Below are 18,309 nucleotides of genomic sequence, written 5' to 3'. Positions count from 1 at the left end.
CGGACAGCGGTGGTAGAAGGGCCTTCGGTCCCGTTCGCCCCCGATGAAGCCGTACTCGCCTGGGTGCAGATGCGGTCCACCGACCGTCCCATAGACCGCGGCTCCCTCCTCTTCATCGGAAGACTCCGGAGGAACTCGCTGGCGCCGCTGATGGGGTGGATCTCGCACCGGTGCCGGTGGACCGTGAGGGAGATCCTCGCGAGTCTGCACACGCTCCCGGTTGGGATCCACAGCGCTTTCGATCCGCATGGCTTGGAGGTTTTGCTGGATTTCATGCACGGCTCCCTCCAACCCGCGGATCGCTGCCCAAAGGGCTCGTTCCCCGTGATCGCCGTCGACGGGGCGGACACCTACGCCGTTGTCATCCACCATCGAAGCAGGAGGCGCCTGCTCTGATACCAACTGATGCGGGGAAGCGAGGTGAAGAAGATGACCTCTGTTCTGCGGCTGAATCCACAACCAAACAGAGGGGAACAGGGAGAAGTTGGGCTCCAAAACAGAGCTTGGTTGTTTTCTTTTCTTTTTTTTTTTTTATTCGTGGGAAAACAATCTATGAAGAAGGAGCCTTTCGGCGCTCCTGTACAACCCCTTTTATATCACCACAACTGACCCTAAAATCCCTCATCATAACCCTAATCAAACTAGACTCTTAATTAAGCCTAAAATTGGAACTAAACAAATATAATTTTGGACCCAATTTAAACTAAGCAAGGACTCAACCAAATCTAAAACAAAGTCTCCTACACAGCTCCAAGTTGGGTTCATTTTGGTTCTGCATCATTTTGGTCTTACATGGGACCCTGCACCGCTTGACATCTCAACTGCATCGAATAAATGTCATCCTTGCTCATCCCATGGCGAGAGGAGATGGGCGCACTGTGGAATAACAAATGCAGGTAATGTTACTTGAATGACTAACGAATTAATTACAGGGCCCTGTTGTTATACCTTGTTTTTTTCTTTTCCCCAATCCTCGCAAACTCTCGTTCACGTCGTTGCATAAGAAATTGCCGCAAACTTTTCTACTTGAAGGCAGTTTTCTCAGCATTAAGAAATGGCTCCAGCTTTTCTGCTTCAAAGAAAAACCGAGTGTCCAGAAGAGGAATCCCGTCCCGTGATCGCATTTGACGCGCTGCAACCACCAAGACTCCTATCTTGCGAGGGACTTCAACTTCACGCCATCCCACATGGTAACATGGATTTAGCTTTTTTTTATAGTCATCAAATATGGCATTCTATGATGCCATGGAACGAACCTTTACCTTTAATATAGAAATGCTTCTTGCTGTATGTAGTTTCTGAGTCCATAAATGCATAAAAAATAAAATGCTTTGAAGGAACTAGTTATATTGAGAACAGGGATCCTATAGATCATCTTTTGTGGAATTGATCGGAACCGGACAGTTTGGTCCATATCAAACCGAATCGACACTAGCCTGAATTCACGAAGAAGAAATATAAGAGACCAAGAGGGGCTGCAGGAGGAAAATACTTGGACTACCCATTAGCTTAAAGCAATCACATATACCTAGCATCTTTACTCGTCCACTTTATGGAATTTGACGAACCCAATAGCTGGAATGAAAGAACATGTTGATCAAAGAATGGTCAAGACAACAAGACATTTCAAAAAATAACAGGTTCCTGACTGGATATTGAGAATTAGTTTAAAGAAACAACTAGAGATAATAGCAGCAAAGTTCAGCTTCAAACAATCGCATAAAAAATTCATGCAGAATTCACTATATGGATAAGGCGGTGACAAAAGGACCATTCTTTTCATTTTCACATCGAGGAGATATCATCACATAATATGATTCATTTTACAAAAGAATCTTAATACATAATGAGATGTGAGAGAACTGCACTATAGGCATAAATTCTTGCACAAAATCTGAAATTTCAGGCAAACTTTTGCTGGTGAGAACTGCCAAAATCCATTAACTTTGGGAATCTTCATTTGCTGGAGCTCCTGTGACTTGCATACTAACTGGATCTGTATTGCTGCCAACTAAATTTTGTTTCCTTTCTGCATGTAGTGATCGGCACAAAGATTCGAGCTTCTCTTTCTGGTTCTTCACTTTTTCCAGCTGTTTCTTCATAAGTTCTCGCTTTGACAATTTAAAAGCAGGGCAAAATCACTAAGATTGTCTTTCGTCGAAGGGGATGGAAACAATAGCTGCAAGCATATAATAGCCACCGAACCTTTGAAAACAAGCTAAACCTGTGAGGGCCAAACTATAGGACAGATTTTCCAAAACAAGCTAATCCTGTGTTGGCCAAACTATAGGACAGATTTCGCGGTTTCCTTTAGCAGTGCAAATATACTTGTTTAAGTGGAGATCATATGTGCCAAGAAATCATGATAATTTATGATTATACCATTCCTCTGTAATTACAAACCTGAGAATTTAAAAATAAAATAAATAAAATTCTATTTATAACTTTTCAACTTCAGTGCTCTTATTTAACTCGTGTTTTGGCAACCCAACCCACTCTCCTGAAAATTCTCAACTTCCAATCACGTGATTTTTCTGCATAAAATGGCAGGAAAATGTTATTTATATTTTTTTTCCTAAGGAAAAAGTATGCAGATGCAGCCATTATATCTGCACCATATTCATGAAGGATAACTCACAATACATGAAGCAAGGGCATCCCTTACGAATACCTTTGAACTAGTACACAACAGGATTTTCACTCAGTTCTATCACATCACTCATATTACTGTTCTACATCAGAGAAAGCTAATACTTGCCTTATTTTTAAACAGGAAAAGTTACTGTCTCCATAAATCTAAAAAGCAAAAACAGACTTTTGAGATTTTCCAAACCATTGAATTTACTTACCACCCCCTCTAAATTCTCTTCTCCACCTATAGTGACTGATATCAAGAAAACATATTATTTTTGATTTTCACTTTTATATGTTCCTTTATAAATGTAAACATCTAGAAAACAGTTTCAACATGTTGTCTCCTGAACAATTAAGTTAGCTACAGATACACGTGAAAAATTTTTGATAAAAGGGAACAGATACTTGACATTCAGACTGAAAAGCAAGGAGTTCCCTGGGTATTTTTGCAGCGTATGTCCAATCTGGTGATAGATGTACGAGATAAAGCTTGAATCTTGTAATTTTTCCCCCAGCTACATATTATCATCTAGAGCATGATTAAAATTCATATATCAATACTAGCTTCCATATTGTGACTGTGGAGTAACTAGCTAAAAGGGACTATATATCTATGCCCACCTCTGGAGCCATCTTAGTATGATAGAAAGAAGTGGAAAACAATCTATACCGTCTTTAAAGTGAGCAGAAAATCGGAAACTGCACGGGCAAATGAACGGTTGCAATTTAAAGCTAGGATCAGAAGGGAAGTGAAGGCATAAAATTGTCTAGATGGAGTAGGTGCATAGATGCTTCCCTGACAGATCATGTATTTATTGGAAATAAGGAAAATCTGATATTTCTAAAGCCAACCTTAAAGGGCTGGGACTATGGATAGTCTTTATGCCTATTATAATAGTTGGCATGTGGTAAAAGGACACCACTTGCCATTAACCAGCTCAGAGGCCCGAAGTTTGTATAATCCTATATAAAAAATACAACCACTTACCCTTTTTATTTAGAATTTTACTTCTATACTTGTCGTGCTTCTGACAAAAAAAACAACAGATATTTACACTATAGACAATGTAAGAAGATGACAAACCAACAACATTTCATGTCTTATCGACATGGGAATGAGAAAAAAAAAAAAGCAACCACACATAATTTACATGGACCAAATTTTTTTTGCATAGCAAAGACCTATAATCTTGGATTCTCAGTGAGGTAGTGCCATTGGAGGGTTAAAAACATCAAAAACTAGCAATTAATTTCAACATGAATGCTCAGCTTACCTCCTCAACAAGGTTCACAAGGGCAATATCTGACTTCTCACACTTGTTCTTTAAAAATTCATTTTCCTTCTCAAGTTCTTTTATCAATTTTGCCATCTGATTAAATTCAAGTGCCACAGAAATAATATTAGTTAGTAGAAGATATACATAAAATTATATATTCAAAAAGTTTGGGGCTATTACTTTATATAAATACGAAATCCCAACTCAAATGCAAAAATACCTCTTCCATCTCCTGCTTAAATGCTTCAAAGACATTGTTGCTTTTTGACAAAGCTTCCTGAAGAGAACAGTATACATTTGAATATTGGTTTTATTCTTGTTTGATCCGTGCAAAAGAAGACATTATCTGGAAAGCATAAGAACTAATGATGCAGTTGATAATTGGAGATTCGAAACATCTGGTTCCTTGATAGACAATGGTAGGAATTCCAATATAAATATACTCAATTAGGCTGGAAGTTGCACTTTTAAGTTACATCCTTCTTTCGGAAGAAATTGATCAGGCCCAATATTTTCTGGAAAAAAAATAAATAAAAAGAGGCGCACCCTTCAGCCAGTAAGCCAGGAGTGTCCTCATCCCAGTCAATAAATTAATGCAGAACAAGTGTGAGCCGGATGTGCTCATGCTTCCATCAGCTAATCAGCAGGTGGTTCTTATTTGATGTCCAAAACCCTAGTGACTGCCCTTTTGCCAATTCATCAAACTTTATCAATACAAAAATTTGAATTTCGGCTGGAAATTTGGGTAACATAAAAAGTCCATGCCTGTATAACAGCATTGTAGAAATAAGAATACCAAATGATGTGCCTAACAACTAGGAATTAAGGATGACTTCTGAGAGGAAACCTACAAAATGCAATAATAGGGTAATGGATAGCTAGTTGAGATGGTGTATTCATGTAAATCTTCCAAATAAGGAGAAGGTTCAAAATTCTTGTGGAACCATAGACTTGGCATTGAGCTTGTTTGCCATGCATATTCTTAAAAGCTGATTGAGTCAACCGTGTAACAAGCTGAATCCTCAGAAATGAAGATATAATTAGTACAAACAAAGTGGATCAAATAATATCCTCACTCATAAGATTTGATTTATTTTTTGCGAAGATAAACAGCACAAAACTAAATATTCTCTACAATAAGAAGAACAAAATGAATGACTAAATGAAGGTTGACAAGGATAGGTAGTTTGATAATTAATATAGCAGACTAACAGACCAGATATTTAGTAAGCATATACTTGGGCTATTACTTTTCAACATTTAAATATTTAATATTGCTCTCTCATAACCTCTTTCTATATGTATACAACATAAAGTGGATGAAACAACAACATAAATCTTTTGTGTGTTGAATGCATCTAGGCCAATTTGCAATGTTATCAGATCATCATATATGGGTAAAGCACTAAAATGCAAGTCCAAGTACAGATGTTATTCTGCAGAATGTCCTAGCAGTGGTGTTACATCAAACATTAGCAATATTTTCTCAGTCTAAATTAGTAACTGACTTATGATAAATGGATAACATATCCTGATAAATATATCCTCTGAAGAACCTTTAGTGCGACAAAATTAGATATGAAAAAGTACCTGAAACTGCTGAAATTTTTCTCCATCAGCTGCAAGCTGTAAATGCAAACTCTTCTCAGTGGCCATAAGTTGTGCAATTTGTTCGGCGTACAGTTGCATCTGAGTTTGTTCTTGACCAGACTTCTCTAGTTGTTTTCGAATTTTCACATCAGCAAGCTGAAGTTCCGGGGTTTTTTGTTTCAACTGCACATTAATTTTTTAAACCAGGAAAAATAGTTAATCTTATAGTAAACATGTTAAAAATTAGTAAAACCACAGAAGATCTTACTTTTTGGGCAAACTGTTGTTCAGAGAGAGCATATTGATCAGCAAGATGTTTTAACTTATTTCTCAGCCTACAATAAAATCTCATAAAACCTAGTGTTAGATAGAAGAAACATGAGAAATATAATGAAAGCCTAAAGTAAGGATACTGGGGGGAGGGAGACATTTACATTTCCGAAAATTGATAACTATCAGAAAAAATTCCAATGGAGATTAAAATGTAACATGAAATATATTATCATGGCAGGTGCACAATCTGTTTAAAAAAGAAAAGATGTTTGCTGCCGGGAAAAGAATATTTCATATTCATTATGACTGCACTAGAAATGAAACTGTCAAAATATAATCCAAAACCACAGACCACACCTCTTACCATGAGGTAAGACAAGTTAGATAGGATCTCCAAAATCACCAATTATTTTGAACAGTGATACACACAACATCGAACATAATTTAAAATTACATTAATATAAATCAAGGTTAGAGGAACCGGTGCTAGGAACTGTACCAGTTCTCTGGCGGGACGACTCGGTATGGGCCGTGCCGGGCCTGTACCGAGAGAGGGCATGCTGTCGGAGCCGGAGAAGGAGAAGAGAAAGAGAGAGCGAGCGGGAGAGGGAGGGAGAAGGAGAGGTGGTGGACACCGGCAGAGACCGGGGGGGGGGGGGGGGGGGAGGCCGCGGTTGGTTCCCTTGCTTCTCCCTCCCTCCACCACTCGCTCTCTCTTTCTCTTCTCCTTCTCCGACTCTAGCAGCGTGCCGTTTTTACAGCCCGAACTGTACCGAGGAGCGACTAGTATGGCTCGGAAAGAGTGGAACTGCCCGATTCGGGACGGTTCCACCGACCATAATACACATGTGGACATAGAATCTTAATAACATGCTTTGGTCGAAGGTCCTTCATAATGACATCAAAATTTGTAATTCTAAGATCATTCTTTTAGTAGATGTTTAGAAGGCTAACTTATTTTGCCCATCAAATTGACCAAATTTCTGTTAGTTCGTAGATCGTATATGATAAGAGAAACTTCTTTTAATGATGATCAAGTACCATCCAACTCATAATGATGATTAATAAATGCACAGAAAAAATTGCAAGGAAAAACTAAAAAAGGTAATGACTATGTCCAAGAAAAGCAACTCCTAAGAAGCAAGTCAAGAATTCTCTATATCTAAACAAAAAGTCCATGCTTAGCCAAAATAAGATGATAAGAGCATGCTCCAAAAGCATTAAACCAAATGATTCAAGATCTAATTATGAAAACATATTTTTACTGTTAACTATTCAATCTAAACATAAATCACATCTTACATCTCATTGTCTTTGAGTTGAGAAAGGCACTCATTTTTCTGCTCCTCGAGCTTACTACTTACATCCTATAACACAATACAGAGACCATTATCAAAATATTAGTTGCTAGAAATCAGAAAACAATAAGAAAACTCAATTACAATACAAATGCAAAGCAAACAAAATGAAAAACTTGGAAACAGGTTTAAGGCATATGGCAAGGCAAATAGCCAAAATGAAGTCGATGATTTTTTAATCAATACATGGAAATACCTAGTGAATGTTATGTATGTTTTTCCTCAATTAATCTTACAGTAAACAAAGAAAGGCAGATTATTGTAGACTAGTATCATTCATGTTGTATTTCATAAACAACACCTTGCGAGTGATGTTGCTGAAGTGAAGCAGGCTTTCTACCAGAATACTGATGTACCAGTAAAAATGATGTGAAACAATAAACCAACATAAACACAAGATGGACTAATAAAACCACAACTTGTATCATAAAAACGAGAAAAATTATTATGACATAAGAGATGACAGAGGAGATTAGCTCAGTTTGATTGTGTATATGAGATGGTCAATAATTTGGCCTACTAATTAGCAATGGCCCCATGGCCCCAAGTTGCAGAAAGGCACAATGATTGGACTGATTGCTTAGTTGTTCATAAATGGCACAATATAATCCACGCATGCCCCCCCCCCCCCCCCCCTCACACACACCCACACCCACACACACACACACACACACACACACACACACACACACACACACACACACAGAGAGAGAGAGAGAGAGAGAGAGAGAGAGAATAAAGTTGAAGTAAAGGGTGACAAAAACTTGATTACCCAAACAAAGGCTTAGAATACACTTCCTTAACAGTCTGCCAGTTGAGTCACTTATCCCAGTGGACAGAACATTCAAGTATCACGGAGAGAAAACTGTCTCCCCTATAACAACCACGGTACTAAAAATATCTGATAATTATATTTGTAAATATTTATTTTTCTTTATTTTTCTTCTTTTTGGTGTATGTATATACATTAGTGTTAATAAGGACATCAACTTTGCTTTCCTTTTCTCTTAAAGTGTACAATCACATATCTTAGTAAGTTAGTATATATACATTTGCCAGAAGGTATGCTCGTGGTTCCTTCGACAATGCACAAGACTTTCATAAATCGCCTTGTCAGACGTTATTAGAATGTCCCCATCAGATAAGCTTCAACAATCAAATGTGTAAGAACTTAACCTTTTTTCTGTTATTCTGCCTAGTATCTTGCATGTGCACAAAATATTTTTTCTATTGGCACGTGCACAAGATACCTTACCACCAAGGAAGACATTGGAAATTATAAATCAATAAAAAATACAGAAATCTAGCCACCCAATTCTGAAGAAAATTAGGTGATTAGAAAAATGTCCTTCACGAATAAATAGTGACATAAAACTAAGATGCTTCCATACGTAGCTATCTTATAATTTTGATTCTTGGAATCCTGATTGTCCTTGTGGCTTAAATTCCATTCACTTTGTGTGCATGGTGGTTCTGAATAATATCTTGATCCGTAACCTTCGGAAGGATGCTTGTACCTAGCAGTTTATTTTGTGTGAAAATGTGGTTAAGTTTGTTTAGAACGTGCTCCTGGGGTGTCATGTTGCATAGAAACACAGGAAGTGATTCAGAAGGCAGCTCCTTTTACAAGAACCCTCTTGGGAATGTTGAGTTCGTGGAAACCCAACAAGGTATACGTCAAAACTACAATGGAGGTCACAATCTTCTAATATTGAAAGAAAGGCTAGAACTGCACAAAAGATGTTGGAAAGAAATTTGCTGTCAGTGTCCAGATATGGGGCCGATATCTCGATTCAGGTTCTTGAAGGTCAGTTGCATATAAAATCAAGAATGATTAGTTTTTAAATGAAAAACTGTATCCCTTTCTATTGTCTTCTGTCTTCTCTTTGCTTTTGTTTTACGAATGAGATCCTCATCTCTCCTTTACTGTTTTGCTGTTCTTTGATCTATCATACTGCCCAGGCATAGGGTAACTTACTGAACTATAACATTTTATTGATATAAAAGATTTAATCAGAAAAAAAAGAACATACGAGAAACAAAGATAAAGCCGTTTAGCTATTTTACATCAATAACTTTCTATTGCTTAAATACTGTTTGTATATACAGTAGTGAGTGCTTATGCTGTATATTCGTATTCCATAATTCACCGTTTGAATATCAAAATTTTTCATTTATGGAGCTTGTTTTGGGTAGCTAATATCTATTATTTTCCCATTTCAACATATGGCACCTTTGAAAGATTCTCGATGTTCCAAACCACATTTATGCAAACTGTATATTTTCTTAATGAAATAAGCACTAACTATGTATTTATGACTACTATAAAATATGAGCATGCCTTGATTGCATCATTAAATTTTGTAGACAAGTCTAGTCTCATATTCTGTCCCTCCGTTGATAATCTTTGGCATTCATCCTGCAATAAAGTACATCAACTATAAATATAGTTGAATAGCATATAGAAATAATGCCATTATAATTTGATTGTGCCTTTTAATTGGAGAATGTACCATGAGCATCTTATTGTGACACTGCAGCTCTCTACAAAGTGGCTCAAGCCTTTCTCGAACAGCAACAGCTTGAAGATGCAAGCAAATTTAAAACAAGAAACCTGATATAATTTAATCTGAAAAAAATGTGGTTGCAGGAAATAGAGGCCATTGTTACTTATTCAAGGAGCTTTCTAAATTAAAATAACTAAATGTATAGAGTCATAAACATCAGAAAACAGGCAGATAAGCATGTGCTATGGAATATTCTAAGGACAAAGGACATAAATCTCCCATTTTTTAGGATTCCAACTGTCACAGAGCACCAATATCTTCACATTCAAGGATTGGATATTCTGATTCCGACTATAGTCATGATAAAGCCTACTGAAAAGATATCTTCAAGCTCATTAAGGCACGTCCAAAAAGAACTTCTTAAAGAAAACATCCAGAAAGGGTCATAAATTAATGATTTAGCAAACACCCAAATGAGGGGCGCAAGGGTTATTGTGATAAATGTGACTATATATTTCATGAAACGTGGGTGGCACTCCCAGAGGCACAAAGCATAGACTATGATAATACTATATGTCCCTATTTAGTGCTCAGCCACGAACATTTCATATCTTGAAAGTTAATAAAGTAATATCTTGATACTTGCCGGCATCTCTTTCTGCTATAACTTTCTGATAATTCAAAGTAAACTCTAATGACTCTTCTTCTGACTTTATTCCACGCTTTACAGCTTTACGTTTTGCTTCATCCTGAAAAGACAATGAGATACAAAGTGATATCACCCTGCAATTCACGCGCTGAAAGTAATTAAAAGAAACTAGCTAAAATACCAAAAGTAAAAAACTAATTTTCTATGTCATGAACCCACAAGCTACAGAAACCAAAAGATTTGCTGCTTTGACACAACAAACTGATCCATGTAATTCTTGACTTATGTCCTTCTGGGAAAGGAAAAAATCTAGAAGAAAAAGAAGGTAGTACAGCATGATAGTAGCCTACAATGCAAGTTTTCAAAGAGACCAAAGAACTCCTGGAAGAAAACAAGAACGCCAAAATTCCTAGGTAACACAAAGAAAAAGCATAGGCAAAAAACCAGCTTCCTGGAACAAAGTGATAAGGGAAATGGTGCCCTTCAAAAAATGGGAAAAGGAAAAAAGAAAATATATCATAGCAAAATGGAACTAATACAAATTTACAGTAGCTACAGTCAAATTTTGCAAGCATAATTCATTTTATCATCAAGGTAAACATCATTCAAAGTATCATTCAGGCAAAATAAAACCAGTACAGATGATGATCTCATTTAATTGTCTATGCTATCAATCGTAGCTATAAGAAGAAACAGGGTACAGATAAGTTGGTGAATGACTATCTCCAACTAATTTTTATTCCTCAACATTGCAGAATTGATATAACACAACAAGGGTACTACAATATTTAGTGACTACCTTTTGATGTTTTAAACTATCAGCGTATTCTACAGTGGATCTTTCCTTCCAATTGGTGGTATGTAACTCCAAGGACCCTTTAGCATCTACAAAGACCATGGGAAAGAAAACACAAGTATCAATAAATCTGACAGTTCAGTGTAAGTTTCTGTGCACCTAATGAATCATTAGCTAAGATTTGCTGGCTTCTTCGGTGCTTACATACTACAAATATATTGCAACACATTCCACTAGGAGTAGTCAAAATAAGAAACTTCACATACTTCATGCAGAGATCACCAATCCATCCTAATATGCAAGTCCTTGGTATTTCTTTTTGACCGAGAACCACAATTACTTCTATGCAAGTCAAACATCATTTATTTTAGTTTTTTTGGCTAAAAGTAGTGTCACTATGAAATATCTCATATTTATATGTCTTCATAAAAATACTTATTTATGCAATTGTGCAATTATTATAAAGGAGTTCTCCAGATGGCCATTGTAGACACGCAATTAAAATTCCCATGACCTGTGATCCCAGACCATTTTTTTTACTTAAATTGATGATCACTTTATCGAAACATATAAGAACACTATCAGCTAGTCTTGTTAAAGATACTATCAATAAACTAATATCTTGATGTTAATGTGCATGTTATCTGTCTTAGCCAGTATCTTACTTGTATTAGGGCCCATATTTATTATCTTAATATGAAACAACTAGTATATATCAGAATCAAGTACTGATGAAGGGCAATTGTGTGACCCACATTACTATCTTCCCTTCATTTATGAACTACCATGAAGATTAATCATTCAATCGACACAGCTCTTCTCTCCTCAGTTCTCTTCTTCTTCTTCATGCTTATCCCCTCTCCCAAAATAAAATAAAAGATAACATTTTTAACTCTGCTTATCATTTTCCCATATCATCTAAACGGCCAGGTTGTTAAGATCACCTTATCTTGAAGCTGCCACCAAATTCCTCTACTACAAGGTTCATAGAATAATTCCCTGATTTCCCAACAAACTTCCACCTTTTCCTCGAACATATCGCCATAAAAAACAACAGTCTCTTGAAACTATTACCCTTCTATTCCTAGGCCATGTTTTCTTTGAAAAAAAAGGAATACAAGAAATAAAGAAAAAACGGTACTCCTATCTCCATTACATCATTTGACCTTATTATTTCGTTATGAAATCATCTTTTCTTATTCAATTCCTATTACCCTGTTCAAGCCTTCCTTTAACAACCTTGAAGAAGCTGGCAGCTTTCTTCCTTCAAAAGGAGATGTTCATAAATAAAATCATTAAATCAAAGGAACTCATAAACGGAAGGAGAGACAAAAAGAAGTGGCTTCCGTTTTGAAAGAACTTCTTAGTAGCAATCTTTCTAGAACGAATCCCAGTGTCCGCCGTTTGTTCTCCGATACAAAAATCATTAGCTCACACAAGTTACATACTTCATTTCAAAAAAAACAAAAAGACCAAAAAGATTCGTGTTAGAACCCTGAAAAAAGATACAAATCATGATCTAATTCTTACTTCTGATCACTTGGCTACTTGAGAAAAAACAAATAAAAGATAAAAATCAATACCTTTTCCAGAGGACTGACAGTCCCCTCGGCTTTCTTCTGAAGACGAGGACACCGAGATCTCGTTCTGGGGCGAATTCATCTCCTTCGACTTCTCCGATGGATCATTGTCCGGTGTAGGCATCAAGATCCTATGTTCCACTCCCACTGAATCATCGCGATGATCAAGACTGTCCTTTTGCGATAAGAAATCAGTAGATTTTTTCGTTGTCAACTTGTGCAGCCCATCCGCTAAGCTCTCGGGAGTTAGGGTTTCGGACGCGCCAGAGAGTGACAATCCGTCTCCCCGCTCGCCGGAGGGACCAAGACCGTGTAACGCGTCCTTGGAGTCCGGCGGCGCAGCCGGGGGCTCGGTGGAGCTCTCGACGAAGCCGTCGGGCAGCGAGTCCGCTTCTAGGAGTCGGTTCGCGGGAGAGCTCTCCATGTCGGACACCGGCGGAAGAGACATTTCCGGTGGTGGGAAGGAGGATGGATTTGGAGAAGTGGAAGGGGGTTTTGGAGGTCAAAGAGGCCCCCGCACCGGTGGGATCCAATTTATATCAAAGTCGGCGTTCTTGACGTCGTCGTTGCCGACTCCAATTAGAGACGAGGATCCTCAGCAACCATTACCTAGAAACAATGATGCATCTACTGTACTGATGACAGAATTCTGTATATGAAATCATCAACCCACATATCTGCATGATACTGATGGAAACTACCATCGACATGTTATTTTTGAAAATGGATCAAGTTGCAAAAGATGTCCCTTCGATCTTTTGGATGAAAGGAATGAGCTATACTTGTATAACTACAAGACCAAATTCAAACAATCTCTTATATTACAACGAACCAGCAGTTTGATGCTAGCCCCCCTGGTTGTCTTGAATTCGAACCCCATCGGATGGCCTCTGCCACCGCACGCTGCCGATCGAAAGCACTCAAATCCTGCAAGCCGTGTTCATCTGGTTCGATATCTTCTTCCCTTGGTGTGGATTGGGAGGATTGAGAACAGCTCTCTTCATAAGCAGCCGGTTCTCCAGTGAGGAAGCTTAAGGCCACAACAACATCAGCCATGAATGGCCGGACTTCAGCTTCCTCTTGCAGGCACATGGCAGCCACAGCAACAGCTTGATTCAAGCCTCTCTCAGAGTAGTCCCCTTGGAGAAGCAGGTCGGCAAGCTCTGCATACCGCTTCTGGTCTTTGAATATGGGCTGTGCCTGTAAAATCAGAACAAGAGTAGGAGGATCATAGGAAGTAGCATAACATGAAGAGGTATCAACAAACTCGGCACGAGTGAAATGTGTGAATTGAACTAATGATATGAAGATTTGTTTCATCTTTAGGGAAATTTCTGACTAGTGTGCATGAATTCCACTTTATGGTGTTGAGTCTAATTACACATGCTCAGCTATATAGATAGATTTAGGCAGCACATACCCAAGCGACCAGATTCTGTTCGTCCTTATCCTTGGTTGTATCAATGACTCTTCTCCCTGTGATTAGCTCCAATAAAACGACTCCAAAACTGTATACATCCGACTTCAAAGTGAGCTGACCTGTTCTTGCATACTCTGGTGCACAGTAGCCATATGTGCCCATCACCCTCGACGAGACATGCAGTTTATCTCCTACTGGGCCAACTTTGGCTAGTCCAAAATCAGAAAGCTTTGGATGATAACTTTCATCAAGTAAGATATTGGATGATTTTAGATCGCGATAGATCACAGGTGGGCTGGCCTTCTCATGCAAGTATTCTAGACCTTTAGCAGCGCCGTAAGCTATATTCATTCTAGTATACCAGCTTAGTGGTTTCTGATCAGGAGGGATCTCTGTGAAGACAATGTAGTGCAGAATCCATTAAGTTAAAAGCAATATGCAAAACAACAATGAAAGGATAAACTATATATCGGCATCATATTTAGATATATAAAAGAAAATCATAGGTTTGAAGCCTGAAAAAGATGGCCTGTTAATCTTAGAACTAATGCATGTAAAAGAAAGCCTAATGATCCAAGAAGGTTGAAACTCGATGCTGACAAAAATAGGCAGGTTCCAAGATGGCAAATAATTCTGAAAAAACTAAATCTCACCAAGCAGATGGTCTTCCAGGGAACCTAAGGGCATATACTCATACACCAACAGTCTCTGATCTCCATCAGCGCAATACCCGATAAGATTGACCAGATTTTGATGATGGAGGAGACTGAGCATCAAGACCTCCACAAGAAACTCTTTGTTGCCTTGCAAACTATTCCTGTCTAGTTGCTTAACAGCCACAAGCTGATGCAAACAAAATGGCACAAGTATTTAATCCATGAACAATTCTCTCAAAATCGCCAAAAAAATTCAGGAAAAATCATTGGCTAGAGAGCAGAGCTGGAGAAAAGAATACCTGGTTAGTTTTCTCAAGATGTCCCTTATAAACTCTACCAAAGCCCCCTTCTCCTAGCAGGCAGTCAGCACGGAAATTCCTGGTAGCTGTAGCTAGCTCGCGGAATGTAAATGTTTGCGAAGCAATATTTCCATTTCCGGTTTCCTTTTTAGGTGCTGCTTCAGCTGCATTCCCTGTTGAGGTCTTCTGAGGGAGATTTTCTGCGCAGGGAAGGTTACAGCATAGACCAATATCCAAGTTAAGCAATGCCATGTTCCTATGCAGAAGAAATAAATGTGGATCCCCTCAGTTGGCTAAACTATTCTCCCTTGCAGAAAAACACAACCAAATTTTGCCCTCATAGACAGTAGCAGTGATGCAGATTATTGAGGATGCAGTCTAGAAATGTTTCAACATGTAAAAAAGTCATTCTGAATGATAAATTCAAAATTAAATCTTTGGCTCATATAATTTCCATACAGCAAATATTCTTTCATCAGTACCAGTAAAGAGAACATAGAAATGCACACTGCAATTTTAAGTCCACTGATTGAATAAATTCACATTAGCTACAACAGGAAACATGGAAGAGTGAATCTGGATGGAGAAAACCAGGAATGGGAGAAAATGGTTGCAAGCTAGCTAACATGGACCGGGCGTTGATTCATGCTCCAAGACCTCCTAGATTTGTACATAGGATTACATGAAAAGGAATTTGTATTGACTGATTCATGAATCAGTTGTAGAGGGTACAAGAATTACATCTGTAGAATCCTATGTATGACATCTGTAGACAAATTAGTGCAAGATGTCAAGCTGCAAAAGAATAGGTGCGGTGGAGGGGTAAATGTGAAGCATAGTATTTGTTTGATAATTAATCAATAAATTAATTATTCACCATAAACTTGGGAAAAGTTTCCATCCACAGAAAAGGAAATAAAATGATATTTATCAAATTAAAACACAGAAGTAGATGAAAAACAAATGGTTAAGATTCAATCAATCAAGATGATAACACCCAAGAGTGGTAGGTAATTTGAACCAAGCAGCAGCTAGAATAACGAACAGTTGCGGTTAAAGTTCCTCAAGGTTATATTAGCAAGCTATCATTCAACCTCGCGCATTACATTGTAATACCAAATACTCCATCAGTTTTTACTACTTGGATCGATCCGCACGCAATTCATCGGAGAATCGACGAGTCTCATGCGATAACCTTAAAAATCCATTAGAAACTGCGATGTTTCATGCTTGTAACAATAGAAGACAGATGAGCAGCAACTCACCGGGCTTTGGGGATGTCTCGCTGACCCTCGTCGGAGCAACTGCCACAGGAGCCGGCCTCTTCCCTGCCTCCAGAATCTTTCTTGATACCCTCCTCTCGCCGGCGTCGTCGACCGCCGGCGCGTTAAAACAAGAAAAGCAGCTCATTTCTCGATAAAGAAACCCTCTAGCTAGCGTACGTACCTGTGGATTCTTCCAAAAAATTTACAGCATCCACTATAGTCAAAAAATGATGGGCATAAAGAACTAAGTCCCTCGATTCATCAAATGGGCAAAATCTCGTCGAACAAACTACAAATTTCACCATAAAAAACAAATAACTTATCAAATTGATCCAGTTTAAACAAGGAAATGGCCCCAGAAGATCGAAAAACCTCCTGAGGGAGACGGTTCTTTCGGATTTGGGAGGGGAGGGGAGGGATCGAAGAGGAGGAAAAGGGAGACGTCGGTTTCCATTCCGCAAGAGGCGGACGTGTCTGAATTAAGGCGGGAATTGAGGACCAGACGCGGGTCAAGATTCGCAGGAGTAGGGAAAAGGCTTGGATCGAACAACAACGAAGGTTTTGTCGGTTGGAGTTTAGCCGTTGGCGTTGGTTTCAGCCGTTAGAGCGGGCGAGGACGGAAGGGCAGAAAGGGGAACTGCGGTTGGTCAAAAATATTTAGGTTGGTACGCTTTGAAATCCCAAAACTAATTTTGATAATTCTGTTAAAACTGGACGTTTTAGAATATTTGACTGAAGATTCGTGGAGTCGATCTCAAGTATCTAGAATAAAACTAGAATAAGACTGGATTGTTATGGTTATGATAGGAATTATAATAATTTAAAAATACAGGTATAAGTTGCTTGCTATACATAGACATGGAGCCTGTCCAAATCAGCAAAGTCTTCGTTAAAAACAATGGCAGCTAATATCAGATGGTAGGTGAACCCAATGAATCCATCAAATGATTTTTGTAGTAAGAGTTACAGTTCGTTGTAAAATTAAATATAATTTTTAATTAATTATTTCTTAATTTAATTATTATTGTCCTTTAATTTAATTTTCATGCGAGCAACATATGCCTCACCTAGAAGCTAGAGGGATAGACAAATGAAATTTCGCTTTGAAATTGTTTCATATTGATGTTTTTTTTCGTAAGATTTGCATTAACTGAAGTTTTTTTCCTTCCTTTTTTAAAAAAAAATTCTTGGATACATAGGCAAGACAAAGTGTTTATCTTGCACTATTTTCTCAAGTATTGATGGCAAATTGCTTCAGACCTGGTCATGGATGAGGAGGTACATATAATGAAACTTTAGATCTAGATAAAAAGTAAATCTATATGATTTGCATAGAGTTGAACATGCTCATGGTTCTAGAATATGTATTTTTTTAAAGTTTGCCCCAGGTCATATAATCCCATTTACCTAGGCGAGATGAGGTTCTTCCCAGGCCTTCCTGACTTAAACTACTAGGTTACTGGAAATGCCAGTGCATCGTTCATTGTTTCTTACAAATTTGTTTTACTTCCGAACATCTTTTACTTTGAAAACTACTAAAAGTTACAATCATTTCATCAGTAAATACCAGATATGTGCATGAGCCTATCCATGCAACATGAAGTCTTGCGTATAAAAGTTCACAATCCATGCATCAATGAGTGGTGAATTATTGAACAAGGCTACCACGTATGCCCTAATCTAATAAATCAATGATCGATCGACCCCATTGGAGAGAATCCAAACTAAATGCACAATAAATCGGGCATTGGTCCACACTCAAACCTTCGTTTACATAGTTGCAGCTGCCCTACTATAGAGCTCATATTGCTGAAGTTCCATTAGATTTTCAAGCTAGCCAACCTAGGGGTTGATTCCAAATCCTTGTAGCATTCCTAATGTCCATGTGCTAATCTCGGGTGCCAAATGGCCAGAGGACCGTGACCACATAGAACCCTTCTATCATAAGACGAACGTGGAGTCGAATTTTTTGCTAGGGTTTCTCTCGCAATTCAAGACATACATC

General features: G+C 38.2%; 2 protein-coding genes across 8 annotated transcripts; both read right to left on the bottom strand.

Moving 5' to 3' along the window:
- Window positions 1-890: 890 nt before the first annotated feature.
- LOC103709830 (alpha-taxilin-like) lies at window positions 891-13,263 on the bottom strand. 7 transcript variants are annotated; one of them, XM_039124275.1, is made up of 13 exons: window positions 12,668-13,263; window positions 11,088-11,173; window positions 10,286-10,388; window positions 9,646-9,713; window positions 9,474-9,551; window positions 7,077-7,141; window positions 5,770-5,836; window positions 5,502-5,684; window positions 4,132-4,188; window positions 3,909-4,004; window positions 1,529-1,575; window positions 1,263-1,436; window positions 891-1,171 (listed from the first exon to the last, which is right to left on the bottom strand). In XM_039124275.1, exons 1-12 carry the CDS (start codon window positions 13,110-13,112, stop codon window positions 1,265-1,267), a joined length of 1,467 nt encoding a protein of 488 aa, XP_038980203.1. In that variant the 5' UTR covers window positions 13,113-13,263; the 3' UTR covers window positions 891-1,171; window positions 1,263-1,264. The 7 variants fall into 7 exon arrangements, 6 of the variants coding, with proteins under 6 accessions (XP_038980203.1, XP_038980202.1, XP_038980205.1 ...); XM_039124274.1 differs by having other exon boundaries at window positions 1,043-1,436; XM_039124277.1 differs by lacking the exons at window positions 891-1,171; window positions 1,263-1,436; window positions 1,529-1,575 and adding an exon at window positions 1,732-2,179.
- An 89-nt stretch (window positions 13,264-13,352) lies between these two features.
- On the bottom strand, window positions 13,353-16,916 carry LOC103709860 (probable serine/threonine-protein kinase PBL25). The gene is made up of 5 exons (XM_008795385.4): window positions 16,305-16,916; window positions 15,040-15,239; window positions 14,738-14,927; window positions 14,085-14,476; window positions 13,353-13,864 (listed from the first exon to the last, which is right to left on the bottom strand). Exons 1-5 carry the CDS (start codon window positions 16,447-16,449, stop codon window positions 13,481-13,483), a joined length of 1,311 nt encoding a protein of 436 aa, XP_008793607.2. The 5' UTR covers window positions 16,450-16,916; the 3' UTR covers window positions 13,353-13,480.
- Between the last annotated feature and the right edge of the window lie 1,393 nt (window positions 16,917-18,309).

Source organism: Phoenix dactylifera, chromosome 3, assembly GCF_009389715.1.
Source record: "Phoenix dactylifera cultivar Barhee BC4 chromosome 3, palm_55x_up_171113_PBpolish2nd_filt_p, whole genome shotgun sequence".
Taxonomy (NCBI): Eukaryota; Viridiplantae; Streptophyta; class Magnoliopsida; order Arecales; family Arecaceae; genus Phoenix; species Phoenix dactylifera.
This window is presented reverse-complemented; position numbering and strand designations above follow the sequence as displayed.